The sequence below is a fragment of the Balaenoptera ricei genome, chromosome 12 (genome assembly GCF_028023285.1).
Source record: "Balaenoptera ricei isolate mBalRic1 chromosome 12, mBalRic1.hap2, whole genome shotgun sequence".
Classification (NCBI taxonomy): domain Eukaryota; kingdom Metazoa; phylum Chordata; class Mammalia; order Artiodactyla; family Balaenopteridae; genus Balaenoptera; species Balaenoptera ricei.
In genome coordinates, this window is record NC_082650.1 from 44,608,967 (window position 1) to 44,623,741 (window position 14,775).

The 14,775-nt window shown below is 34.7% G+C and overlaps 2 protein-coding genes across 6 annotated transcripts in view; one reads left to right on the forward strand and one right to left on the reverse strand.

Moving 5' to 3' along the window:
• Nucleotides 1-13,185, forward strand: part of ZUP1 (zinc finger containing ubiquitin peptidase 1) — a 55,427-nt gene extending 42,242 nt beyond the window's left edge. For 2 of the 5 annotated variants that reach the window (XR_009506174.1, XR_009506171.1), the window contains 3 exons: nucleotides 9,870-10,948; nucleotides 11,619-11,786; nucleotides 11,951-13,185. The gene's annotated coding sequence lies outside the window, so the exon portion shown is untranslated. The remainder of the gene's footprint in view (nucleotides 1-9,869; nucleotides 10,949-11,618; nucleotides 11,787-11,950) is intronic. The other 3 variants (XR_009506172.1, XR_009506173.1, XR_009506175.1) reach the window with 3 other exon arrangements.
• On the reverse strand, nucleotides 2,331-2,760 carry LOC132376306 (transmembrane protein 230-like). The gene is made up of 2 exons (XM_059941976.1): nucleotides 2,641-2,760; nucleotides 2,331-2,594 (listed from the first exon to the last, which is right to left on the reverse strand). The coding sequence occupies exons 1-2, from the start codon at nucleotides 2,758-2,760 to the stop codon at nucleotides 2,331-2,333; spliced, it is 384 nt and encodes a 127-aa protein (XP_059797959.1).
• Nucleotides 13,186-14,775: the final 1,590 nt, after the last annotated feature.

Below are 14,775 nucleotides of genomic sequence, written 5' to 3' on the forward strand. Positions count from 1 at the left end.
TTTCTCATATATATGCCTATATATGTGTGTGTGTGTTTTGGCAGACTGTGTTTTTCAAGGAATTGGTCCATTTTATCTAGGTTATCAAATTTACGAGCATAGACTTGTTCATAGTATCTTTTATTAGCCTTTTAATGTCCATAGGATCTCTAGTGATGTTACATCTTTAATTTTCAATTTAGTAATTGCATCTTCTCTCCTTTTATTCTTTTTCTTAGCCTGGCTAGAGGCTTATTAATTGACTGACTTTTTCATAGAACCAGCTTTTGGTTTTGGTGATTTTCTGTTTTCAATTTCATTAATTTATGCTCTAATTTATATTATTTCCTTCTTTTGCTTCCTTTGAATTTAATTTGCTCTTTTTTTTCTAGTGCCCTGAGGTGGAAGCTTAGATGATTGAAGCTTAGGTGATTTAGATCTTTCTTCTTTTCTGATATATGAATTCAATTCTATAAATTTTCCTCTAAGTATTGATTTTGTTGTATCCCACAAATTTTGATGTTACAATTTCATTTTCATTTATTTCAAAATATTTTGAGATTTTTTCAGCCATTTTTCTGTTATTGATTTATAGTTTTAATTCCATTGTGGTCTGAGAGCAGGCATTGTAAGATTTTAATGCTTATTTTCTTTATCCTTTAAATTTGTTGAAGTGCTTTTATGGCCCAGAATGTGGTCTATCTTGGTGAATGTTCCGTATGAGCAGAAAGTGTATTCTGTTATTGTTGGATGAAGTGGTCTATAGATGTCAATTACAGCCAGTTGATTGATGGTATTGTTGAGTTCAACTATGTACTTATTGATTTTCTCCTTGCTGGATCTGTCCATTCTGACAGAGATGTGTTGAAGTCTCCAACTACAATAGTGGATTCATTTATTTATCCCTGCAGCTTTATCAGTATTTGCCTCATGTATTTTGACCCTCTGTTTTTAGGTGTGTAGCCATTAATGATTGTTATGTCTTCTTGGAGAACTGATCTCTTATCATTATGTAATGACCTTCTTTATCTCTGGTAACTTTCCTTGTTCTGAAGTTGCCTTTGTCTGAAATTAATATAGCCACCACTAGTTTCTTTTAATGAGTGTTAGCATGGTGTATTTTTGCCCATCCATTTACTTTATTCTATATGTGTCTTTATATTTAAAGTGGGTTTCTTGTAGATAGCATGCTTCAAGACCCCACACTTGTATAGGCCCCTTGCCATGCCCTCTACCTAATTTCGAATTCATAAGTTTGCATTCTTTTTCTTAAGAGACCCCCTCCAAATTATATAAGCTTTAGGCACCACAAAGCCTGGATCTGCCCTATTCCTGTATAGGAATCAAGAGGAAGCTCATACAAATAAAAAGTAACCCTGTGCCCTGATTTAAATTGATAACTTTACAGATTAACAGTCTAGTTCTCTTGGGTGACTAGCTCTCTTATGTTAGCTTGAGGTGAATGGATGTAATTCATTTATGACTTAGTTAATTTTATGTGCAGTCTTCTATAGAACCCTATTTTACAGTGAGAAATTAACGCTTTTGAAAACACATATGTGCTATGTTGTTGATATAGAATATTTTATTTGACCCCTACTGGAACCCCAAACTGTAGGAATTACGGTCCCCAACTCTATCTCAGAGTATTAAAGTAATTTGTCCAAGGTTACATAGCTGGAAAGTTGGCATCTGGGATTTTAAATGAGTTCTGTCTGACTCTAGAGCTCGTGGGGCCTCCATACAACACAGCTGTAGTGTTCTTTTTATTTTTCCTAAATTGATATTTGATTTTACCAAGATCATCCATAGAATCAAAGCTAGAGATAAGTGTGAGGGATAAAATACTCAGAAACTTTTCAAATAAATTACTTGGTAATAAGAAATTTAACATAATGTACTGCATTTTTCCATTTGCCACAAGATAAAATTATCGATGAGGACTATTTAAAAGAATTGTTCAGCTCTAAATAGGTGGTGGCAACAACATTTTCTTCTGCATAGTAACTTTTCACTTCCTCAGACAATTAACATTGTTATTCCTCCTCTATACGTATCCAAGTGGAAAAATTTGTCATGGGCTGTGCAAGGGCCAGAAAAATAAAAATAGAGCACGTCCTCTCCTAGCTTCCTATTTGGCTAATTGTAAACTCAGTTAACATTTTGGGGATGGATTTATAAAAATCCATGCAAAAACGCATAGTTTGCAACTATGCAAAAATGCATAGTTTTGCCAAGCATTTGCAAAACAGCAGAATTCCTTAATCCTTAGGCATCAATTTCCACAGCATCTGCCAAATGCCTTAAACTCTGCTCACCCCCATCTGTGACTCTTCTGGCTGCGGCGGGGCCTAGTCATCACAGTCTGGAAAATCACGGTAGGAGTAGCCCTGGCAGCCTCGGTATGCTCCGTGTGCGACGAGCGGGTGGTAAAATCTGGGGAGGAACACCAGGACGCCAACAGTCAGAACCGGAAAGGCTCGGTTGGCGCCAACTTTGCTGCTGTAGCCTGCCAGCAGGAGGCAGCCCGTAATAATGAGAAAAACACCAGTCAAAAAGTGTAAGGAGGCGCAGGCAATGGCCTTATAAGGAATGTTCGTAGGGCTTTTCTTGAACTTTGAGATCTCAGGACACCTGGACGTTGTTTCGATTGAAGCTCACTTCGGCAGGTAAAGTTTCCTTCTGACGGGTAATGTGTCCATCATCAGTGCTGGAGAGCTTTGAGTATTTCACTTTGCTGCTGCGGATCCCAGCAGACACGTTGGTGACAGTGGGCACCATGACCAGCAGAGTGGGTGGGGAGCTTGCTCGCTGCCACACAGGGCGGAGGCGTCGAGGCCAGGGCGCCCACCCAACGGCCGCCTGACCACGCGGTGGGTTGCCTCAGCCTCTCTCCTTCATCTGCCTCCCCCTAACTAACTGTTTCTGGGAGACTGCCCTGTTTTTGATGGAATCTGTCTTTTATCATACAAGGTTGACATTACTTTGATAATCTGATGTTATATTGGCTCTATTTGTTTATTTTCTTGAGCCAGTTCTAGTAAACTCCCAAATTCCTTTGTGATCGAAAATCTGCATTTTTAACAATCCAAACATTCACACTAAAAATTCAGAATCAAAAACATAAGTGATAAAGCACTGTCTTGGTTTCCATGAATGTTTTATCTCAACCTCCAGAGAAGGCTTCATGGGATGTTATTTGACTCCCATTTAAAAGATCCAATTAAGCCCTACTAACCTGCCAGAGTTTCCTCACTCAAGCTGAAATCCAGGCAATTTCTACTAATGAGAACTCAATTAGAACAGACTGGCTGATAAGCCATCAAGTACCGTTTCAATAGAGGTAGGTGGAGAGTGATTATGATACTAGTACACAAATTTTCCAGGAAAAGCCTTGGAGAAACTAGTCTGTGGAATGTGGAAAGGAAGGATTTATACTGAAGAACATGGACAATGCAAAAGTCATAAGTTGGGAGTATAGTTGAAGAGAAAAGCAAAGATGAAAATGTGAGTCACGATCACGTCCCTCCTGACACCCCACAATACCACACATACACACACAAACACACAGACTTGAAAAACCAATTCCAGAAAATCTGGATGCTGAGAAAAGAGTGTCAGCCAGCCCACACAAACACTCTGAACATCATTCTATTTTTGAGGTTTATTATGTTTAGTCTGTCTTGCACAGTTTCAGGAGAGAGAGAATTATAAGTGTTGGTGTATCATAGAAACAAGAGAAAAAGAGTGGGGTATGGGGTAGATTCATGTGGGATGTGGGTATTGGCAAAATATATATTGTTTGCATCTCCTTGATTAATATGGAGGAAGTGATTGTGTAAAGGACATCTTTTGTATCTCTCTTATTCTTGCACTGAAGTTCAAAAAATAGAGAAGGAAAAATATAAAACTGATGAGAAAGTAAATTCATTTGTATGCTAAAGAGGGGGTGAGATTTGAAAGAGCTCTAAGTCTACCCTTTTACTACTCACTGTTACAGGTTCACTGAAGAAGCAAAATCCACTTCTGATATAACTTTAAGGATGATAGGGATCAATTTGTTGTTGAGAAAGAAATATCCCCTGCAGAATTTGTCTTGGCCAATGAATATTGTTCTAGGGTGTCAGAAGGTAACTCAGTTTGGATAAATAAATTGGGTAAGATTTTGCTGACATTAGGAAAATTATATCCAGTTATTCCAGAAACAGCAAGAGTCAAAACTGTTGGGTATACTAAAGAGAACTGCATGTAACCAGTAGTCATACTTGCTTAACTTTGGCAACTATCCAACACACAACAAGATGTATTTGAAAGCTACAGCAATAACTTCCTTGGGCATGAAATAAGGTTAGTAAGATCTTTTATACATATCTCACAGGGCTGATATATATTTTTCATGTCTTTATTTGCACCATCCTATGTAAAAGTGGCTATGCCGTGGAATGTACCAAGGGTCTTATAAAATCACTGATATTTAAATTATTTTTTCAAAAACACCCAGGGTTGTCCATCCTAAATGATGCCCTTACAATTTGTTTATCTTTTTTTTTAAAGTAGACATTACAGAAGCTTTATCATCAGGAATGAGACTAGAATGCCCACTCTTGGTACTTTTACTCAACACAGTATTGGAAGTCCTAGCCATAAAAATTAGGCAAGTAAAATAAATAAAAGTCATTCAAATTGGAAGGGAAGAAGTAAAACTTTCACTTTTTTCAGAGGATATTATATTATACATAGAAAACTCCAAAGACTCCAAAACACTATTAGACTAATAAATAAATTCAGTAATGTTGCAGAATACAAAATTAATATACAGAAAGCTGTTGCATTTTATACACTAATAATGAATAATCAAGAAAAGTGAAGAAAAACAATCTCATTTACAATTTCATCAAAAATAATAAAATACCTAGGAATAAATTTAATGAAGAAGGTGAAAGAACTGTACTCTGAAAACTATAAGACATTAAGGGAAGAAATTGAAGACAGGTAAAAGGGAGCAATAGACCGTGCTCATGGATTGGAAGAATCAGTATCTTTAAAATGTCCATACTACCCGAAGCAATCTACAGATGCAATGCAATCCCTATCAAATTACCAGAGCCATTTTTCACAAAACTAGAACACATAATCTTAAGATTTGCATGAAATAGCAAAAGACCTCAAATAGCCAAAGCAATATTGAGAAATAAAAACATAGTTGGAATTATCACAACCCCAGCCCATTTTTTCTGAATTCAACAATAACTGAAATTTGTCGCAGATCTGTCCTAACATCTCTTTTGGACATTTCCTCATTCCTCAGTCATCATGCTTACATAAGCTTCTCTTTGATAATGATTTTCAGGTTTCCACTAAACACAGAATTTGATTCCAGGGGAGATCTTTAATCCCTTCAATGTCCAAATCAGCACTGATAAGGAAATAGGATTTAATCTGAGGGTAATTTATGCTTGGAAATGTTCATCTTATCTCTTGTTTTACCTAATGTTTGTGAATTAAGGCACTAATACATTTTGTGAGAATGACAACCCTAAAAGTAGAAATCAAAGAGATTAGAACACTTATAAAGGTGAATAGCTCACCCAATAATTTCTGATTTCATAGCAGGAATTTTCATTGAATTGAATGCTTTAGGGGCCTTTAGAGATGCTTGAGATCTCTCTTTAGACAAGTCTGTAATAACATGAGAGTGAAAAACACAGTGCCACATCTACAATTAAAGGAATTGTCTTAGTTTCCTCATTTCTATACCAAAAAAAAAAAAAAAAAAAGATACTTTACATCTGCAACTAAGAATGCTACTAACTTTTTGTTTCCTTGGAACTTTTTAATGATCAGTGAAGTTTTAGTTTCCTAAGCTGTGGGAGAGGATGCCCTATTCCAATAATGGTCTGCCCAAAATTTTAACTAAAGGTGAAATGGAGAAACGGTTTAGAAAGACCTTATAATTGTGATGTCGTAATTTGTTCCTCTTCTTCACTCCAAGTAATCAATTCATTTCTTTCATTTTGTCATTTTGGATCTCAAAGAATTGAAGTAATTGGGGGCACATCATATCATCACATGAAATTGTACCATGTTATATTACCTAAGTCTGTCTGCTGAGGGACCTGGAAGCAATGAGAAGTCTGAGCAATGAGCATACCTAAAGCATACCTAAATCAGTCACAATCAATGACTGACTGCAGTGGAGGGGCAAGGAAAGTACAAATGAGCCTAGAACATCTTCCTGTATCAGAAAGAACTGAAAGAATACTGGAAACATGTCAAAAGCACACCACAGCCAACTTGGACTTATTGCAACTGACAAATTCTGGGACATTTTAAATATTAAAATAAATAAAGGTAGTACAGGTTGTACTGTTTAAATAAAAAAGAAGACATGAGCCTAATACGAGGCATAGGCAAACTTTTTGGTAATGGGCCAGTAATTGTTTTAGTTTTGCAGCCCAAATATTATGTGTTTATATAACAAGAAAGAAAAAAGTTTCCACAGCTTTTCTATTATAATTTATTCAAACTTAGATTATAATTTATAATAATTCTTTGTAATATATGTCTACTAAAGACAAGGGTAGACTCACGGATGTTGGGAGACAGTTTACAGTCTTAGGTATGTTTATTTTACTATAGCCATGTTTCTTTAGATGCTTTACTCAAACTCTAATCAACCCAACATCAATAAATAACTTATTTTGCTTGACTAACAAATGAATCACTGCATATTTATTTTGATTGCAGCCTCATTTTTAACTTTTATTTTTGTGAAGCAATTTTGTTGAGATGAAATATTCTGTTTAAAATTTTATATTTTTTCTGTCCATTTCTTTCCTCTGATTTGGGAGTATTGCGATTACTGCTTAGTGTGGTTATATTAATGCATATCGTATTCTTTTAGCTTAGCTATAGTGTCATTGTGTAATAAACACGATGCTTTACCTATTCTTCAATAAAAGTAATCCATTCTCCACTGTGCCTTAAAAGCATGACATTCAAATCTACTTTTCTTTTCCTGTTTCTTCATAATGAGCATGTACTGGTAATAAAAAGTAAAATATTGAAGTATGGCCATACATACTCTGAAAGGCTGTTTATTTATAATGACGTCATTGTAATTATGTTTATTATTTATGTTTATGAATTATTTCACCAGTTTTATTAATATATGACAAAATACATTGAAAATCACTAATCACATGCACACAGCCTGATAAATATTCACAAAGTGACCACACCTATGGAACCAGCACTAAGATGAAGAAACAGAGTATTACCAAGACCACAGGAATTCTGTCATTTGCCTTACCAGTTACTGTACCACTCCTATAGGTAACTTCTTTTTCTAAACCCATAGATTATTTTAACCTATTTTTTTATCTTATGTAATGTTTCATGCAGTAAGCGTCTAGCCTTTTTTCCACTCAATAGTATGTTTCTGAGATTCGTGTATGTTTTCAATGTGGTTGTAATTCATGCATCCTTAGTAATGTACACTGTACATAAACATTGAGTTCTTTCCTTTGTTGATGGCTGTGGATAGTGGTACCTTGAAATGTTGATGATTGTAAGTTAACTAATTTTTTCCTTTAAGTTTCTTCCACTGATTTATGCTTCACAGGCTTTTCCGCATTTGGGAATTATGATCAGATTCACTTATATTTTTCTAGCTATTCAAAATGATTTTATCTTAAATTATTTAACCAGTAAATACATATGGAATTAGTTTAGTGACTGAGATGTTATGGATAAAAGTATTTTTTCAACCAATAGTTAAATGATAGAACCATTAGATGATTATTTCACCTTTGAACCTCTGCTCTTTCATGTAAACTTTGTGATCTGGTAAATTATTAAATAGATGTATGTGTTTCATGTGAGTTCTCTATTTATTTTGACATTCACATTGGTTAAAACCAAAGAATAAAGTTCACTTAGAAGGATGAAAGGATTTTTACTTTTTAATCCCAAATTTATTTGTAGATAAATGAAAAGTACACACTACAGAAAACTATGCCCACAAATTTAGTAGATTAGTATGATTAGCAGATTAGTAAATTTAGTAGATTTTTATGATTTTTAGTAGATTTAGTAGATTTTTATGATTTTTAGTAGATTTAGTAGATTTATGATTTTTAGTAGATTTAGTAGATTAGTAGACAATGGCATTTAGTAGATTTCTACTAAAATCTACATGTGCTTTTTGATTTACTGCATATTTTCTTTGGTAAAATATCTATGTTTAAATATATTCCTTTTTTGAGTTAATTTTTTGATATGGTATAAGTAGGAGCCCAACTTTATACACTTTTCCATATAGATATCCAGTTTACTCAACAGCATTTATTGAAAAGGCTGTATTTTCCCCATCGTATGTTCTTGTTTCCTTTGCCAAAATTCATTTTGCTTGATATTGTGAAAGTTTCTTTCTGGGCTCTGTATTCTGTTCCATTGATCTATTTGTCTGTCTTAATGCCAGTACCACAATATTTTGATAACTGATTTGGTGGTAGGTTTTGAAATCAAGAGATCTAATGCCTCCAACTTTGTTCTTTTTCAAGAATGTTTTGGCTATTCAGAGTCTGTTGAGATTTTTATATGAATTTTATAGTAAATTATTCTATGTGCAAAAAATATTAGTGGACTACTGCATAAGATTGCATTGAATCTGTGGATCACTTTGGGTAGTATTCACATCTTGACATTGTTATATCTTCCAATTTATGTACAAGGGCTATTGTCTAGTTATTTGTGTTCTTTAGTTTTGTTTAGCACTATTTTGTAGTTTTCAGTATACAAGGCTTTAACCTCCTTGGCTAAGTTTATTCCTAAATATTTTATTCTTTTTAATGCAATGTTAAATCGAACTGTTTTGTGAATTTTTTTCTTTGGATTGTTCCTTGCTAGTGTATAGAAATGCAACTGATTTTTGTTTGTTGGTTTTGCATCATGCAACTTTGTGAATTTGTTTACTGCTTCTAATAATATTTGTGTGGAATCTTCAGGTTTTACTGTGTATAAAGTCATGTTGTCTGTGACCAGAGACAATTTTACTTATTCTTTTCCAATTGATGCCTTTTATTTCTTTTTCTAGCTTAATTTTTCTGGCTAGGACTTCCAGTACTATGTTAGATAGAAATGGCATGAATAGGCATCCTTGCTTCGTTCATGATCTTAGTGGAAAATCTTTCAGTCTTCAACCATTGATTATGATGTTAGCAGTAGCTATTTCATATATGACTTTTTATGTTTAGTTTCTCCCTTCTTTATTTTTTGAGGTTTTTTTTAATCATGAAAAGGTGTTGGATATTATAAAATGCTCTTTCTCTATTGAGATGATCATGAGGTTTGTTTCCCTTTGTTCTGTAAATGTGGTATGACATTAATTAATTTACATATGTTGACCCATCTTTGTATCCCAGAAGTAAATTCTACTTGATCATGGTGCATAATCCTTTTAATATGTTGCTCGTTTGTTTTAAGGGTTGTATTAAGAATTAATATTACATGATAGATGTAGTTTGCCAAGTACGGTGCCTGGCATTTAGTAAAACATATTTAAGGTTTCAAATCTCTTCATATATTTTAAGGTTTTTTTTCCCTAAAGAAATGTTATAATTTAATGGTAGTGGTTGTTGGAAGTCTAACTGATAATGAAGTGGGCTATAACCTTATTTTCAGTCTTACTACATCCTAAATTTGTTTCTTAGCTGATAACTGTAAAAGGAAAGTGAGGTATCAAAGCCTATGGAGAACTAACAGATATTTAGCTGGCTTGAGAACAGACTGAAGTAAGTTGGAGAAGAGATTAAAGTGGGTTGGAGGAACTTTTTGCCCTCATAGTGCTATTTCTTACCCAGTTGTTGTTGATGTGCTTGTCCCACTAGGTACCATCGGAGACTGGAAACATCACTTGACCATGGAGCAAAATGAAACATTTGACAGAGTATTCCAAAGGAAGATGAAATATTTTCCCTTGAATTTCATCTGGGACATAAATGAGGAGTAGAATCAATACAAAAGAATCATAAAAATCTAAAAATCTACTAAAACTCATAAAAATCTACTAAAAATCATAAAAATCTACTAAAACTCATAAAAATCTACTAAATTTACTAGTCTACTAATCATACTAATCTACTAAATCTACTAAATGCCATTGTTACATATCAGAAATCTTAGATTTAGTAGATTCCAACTTAATCCTTAAAAGTGAGCTAAAAGGCAAGACAAGAATATCAAAGAGTTTTCAGTTCTACAGTCAGACCAGGTTTTGCATCATAATGCTAATGCTTACTAAATATTTGCCCTTGGGAAATTTAGTTCACCTCCCTACACCTCTTGTTTTCTTATTTATGAAATGACACTTACTTCATTCATTTTTTGTTAATAATAAAGGAGATAATTCATGTGAAAATCTAACTCCATTCTGGTATGCAGAAGGTGCCAATATTTATTTTTTTAAGCACAAGATTTCATTTCCATTGCTAATCCAAATTCTGTTTGAGAAGAAAAAAAGAAAGGAGGAGAAAAGGAACGTTTCTCTCCAGACGTATAACATTCCTAAGCCAACACTTGTGGAAGTTACGAGCACTTCGATCAAAGGAGTTCAGAAAGACGGGAGGTGGTGAACCAGGGGTGGGGCACAAGGGATGAGAAATTCTTTTCTATGCAAGAATCAGAGCCCTTTATATCCTAGTTTAAAGCAGCATCTTATGAAAATCACTGTTTTTCTTAGGAAAGATAGAGTGATGAGCAATTGAAATGAAAGCAAGTGAGGCAGCCAGCCTTCCTACGTTGGCCATGAATCAGCAGAGAGATACAAGTGAGTGCAGAATCTGATGGTTGGAGCTGGTGGCATCCACTCCACTGCTGGCCTCAGACTAAATGCATTGCTTCTCGTTCAACCAGACTTAATACCAGAAACCCAGATTATAGAGGAGCAGGCAAAAATCCAGGAGCAGAAGTAAGCCGTTAGAAATGTAACTGAAAAAATATCCTATTCACAATAGCTAGAAATACTATCTACACATGCTTAAGAATAAACTTAAGAAATGAGCAAGGCTTTTATAAGAACTAAGTTCTTTATCAAATGATCTGAAAGAAAATGATGAGCATACACTATTTCTGGTTGGGAAGACTCATTTGTAATGATGTCAGATTTTAAATTACTTTTTAAGTGTAAAGCAATCTTTTAAAAATTCCAACATTATTCCTTATGAGAGTTTAATAATTTATTTTAAATTAAAATGTCAATTCCTTGGAAAGAAAAGTATATCAGCAGAATAATGTGTCATTATACATGAGTCAATTATGTACATATAAATATCTATAAATGATAATGTCTCTTTTTATCAGTAAGTTAATGATGGGCCATTCAATAAATGATGTTGGGTCAGTTTGTTATCTATATGAAAAAATTGTTTTCTTACAACATAAGAATAATATCCAGAGTAAATAAACATATGATTTGTAAATACATGAAAATATTTGAATAGCGATCCTTCTAATTAAATCTCAAAAGCTAAAGGCCATAAAATAAAAGATCGATTCATTTGACTATATGAAAATTAGAATCTTAAATATGAAAAAGATCACAATCACAATTTTTTTAATTGACATGGATTCTATTTCAGGATAACGAATTCATCAGATGTTATGATCTCTTTTGCCCAAGAACTCAGGAATTACTAAAAGTCAAGTAAAAGGATTCCATAATTATATGCCAAAACAGTAAGAGGAATCCACTTTTAATCTGAAACTGAGGAATCCCTGGAAATGAACAGGCTACAGATGCCAAAGATGTAAATACACTATATTAATATTTATTATTCACTGAGGTTTTTCAGAAATGATCCAATGACAGTTAAAGATTAAAGTCTGTAATTGAATGTATTTTTTTCTGAAAGTGCTATATAGGAATTTTTTTGTGCTAAGCTTAGAATTCTATTCTTAATTTATTTCCCAGGTGAACTTAAGGGAAATCTTTCATCTTCCTGTGGAAAAGCTTGTGAAATTTGGGTTCTGCTCCAGATTCATGTGATCTTCAAGTCTCCAATTGTATATGAGAAGAAAAACAAAGAGATGGCTTCAGTGAAGTTTTGGGGGAACAGGAACATGATAACTTAGTGTTGGATAAAACATTATTTTCCCACTTTTATTTTTATTTCCACTAAGTTCCCAGTTACTCTTCCACATAGCCATGGCTCTGCCAGCTTATGGCAAGAAGGCAAACTTATCATTGGAATTATACTATTGTTAGATTTAATTAGCCTCCCTACTCAGCTGTCAGCCACCTGGGAAAAAGGAAAATTAATAAAACAGGATCACAAATTTTTTCCAGGCTAACATTGGTTATTGTATCTTACAGTCCTTTAAAAATTCCATAAGATCATATATCATTGAGCTAACATTTACTGATGAGGGCAAGCAAGGGACAAGACCAGATATCTTTGAGCTAATATCTACTGATGAGGACATGGGTGGTCAGAGAGGTTATTAAAAGCAGCCCACATTTACACAGTTTATAATGGCAGACTTGAATTCACTCCATCTTTTCCTTATTTAAGTATGAGACAGCCTTAAACTAAACTTACAGAGATACAAAGTTGCCATGACAAATAGAAGCTGATAGGAGAGGCCAGAAAAGAAGCACTGATTTTAGAAACACACTGCACTGAGAATAAACAACTAAAGTAAAGTGAAACACTGAAAAATTGGAAAACACAAACAAAAACCTAGTGCAGGAGTGGAAAAGCCAATGCAAATGATGTTCAGGCAGGTAACCCCCAAGAGAGAAGTGTTTGTGCATCTGCAAAGTGAACATGGGTATATGCTTCACTTCCACAAAGATATTTTGCTCCTACTATCAATATTTTTCTTCTTAGCCATTTCAGTCTCTAATTTTCAGGTTTTGTTAAAGTCATAGAAGCACAGAAAGTTTTCTTTTTTCAAAAACCAAAACATGCAAAGCAGTTGACAATCGCCTTAGAATCTTGAACACAATAGAATGTGCTGGGACAAACAGGAAAGAATATGTGCCCTCATCAGGTAGGCTGCATTGTCACCAGTGCTTCATATTTTCAAGAAGAGGGAAAGAGACAACCTGAGAGGAAAGGAAAGAAATACTAACTTAGGGAAGTCAAACTCAACATTTATTGCTATTTGACATAGAGGCATATTACCCTATAATTAATTCCAGTATCAATGTCTATAATTCTGTTATTACACATTTTCTATGTACTAAGTTAGAAGATCATAGAATATAATTTAGAATGATTGTATAAAATAATAAAAATATTTTAACATGTTCATATTTATCAGTTTTACAAATAATTTATTCTAAACACTCAATTACCAAGTAAATGAGATGTTACTATAAATTTCTATGATACGAGATTCTGGTGTAATGAAAAACATGTAATAGTCCCTTCCAATAAGAAAAGAAGTACAAATTTTGCTGTTAATTCTCCCCGGGCGGAGGTTCAGGACACACAATTGAGGTGGTGTAAGAGCAGCCAGTGATGGCCAGAAGATCCTGCAGCCAATGTCAATGAGGCAACAAGTTAAACAGGAAATGAACATCCATTTTGCCTCTGGCACGGCTCTCAGCATTGGTAGATTTTCAAGAGCCGTGCAGTAGACCAGGTGATTTTAGGTTACTGATCAGATACCTTCAGGAAGCAAATAATGTAGTCTCATGAAGACCACCAAGCAGAAATATTGGAAAATAAACTGTCTAGAGAAGGGAAGGGGACCATGAGGGCTCCACTTTTTGGAAACTCTGGCAAGAAACCCAGCAGTTTGCACTTTGGTTCATTTGTACCACGGACCAAGACAACCATACACTGCTGAATTTCACCTTTGGGAAGGAAATGGCCTTCTCTTCTTTTTATCCCAAGCTGGCTTTTCAGAATATTTTTGTAATTTGCTCTTTGGGCATGTTCTGAAATGTGGCCTGTCTCACAGCATCGTCCATGGTCTCCTCACTCAGTTCTTTTCCCAGAAATTTTCAGACTTCAACACAGAACTTCTGAGGTCCCCAAATAAATCGGAGTATGATAAATTATGAAAATTATAAGAAGAAAGACATACAAATGGCACAGTGAAATGTCATCATGAGAGTAAAAAATGTAGGTGCTGGCTTAAAATACAGATTTGCACAGTTAGAAGTGACTTTCTTATCCCGTCAAGGTATATTCATCTTTCACTTGTCTACAGTTACAGTGCTCATTTGGGTATATTTTAAAGGTGCCCATATTTCATTTTATCTGTGCTCACTGCAGAAACATTTTGGGAGTAGTTGCTATTTGTCAGACACCACCCTGAGTAATGGCGCAAGTGAACTAAGGAATAACAATGACAGAACTGCTGGAAGTTGTGTTCAAGGACCTATGGAGGACCTATGGGGAATTTCAGAGAATTTCCAACAAGAAGATAAATTTGTTCTGGGTCTTAAAGGAAAAACAGGGATTCTCTAGATAGGCAAAACTGGAGAACATAGTCTAGAGAAATGAAGTAATATATGCAATCTGTCTTTGCATGGAAAGTGTGAGATGCCTGGTCACAGAAAAGGTAGAAGTTGAGGATCCCTGGAGCTTGACGGGGACAGGAGTGGGATGGGAAACTTGGGAGATGTGGCTGGAGGAACTGGAGGGGGCCATATTGTGAGAGCGTTGCAAAGCCAGCCAGATACTTGAATTTTTTTTTTGGTGGGTGATTTGGACTCAAAAGGAGAGTCTAGGGCATACTTTAACCAAAACTAGCTAAAAATATTCAGAAGGTGGAAGCCAA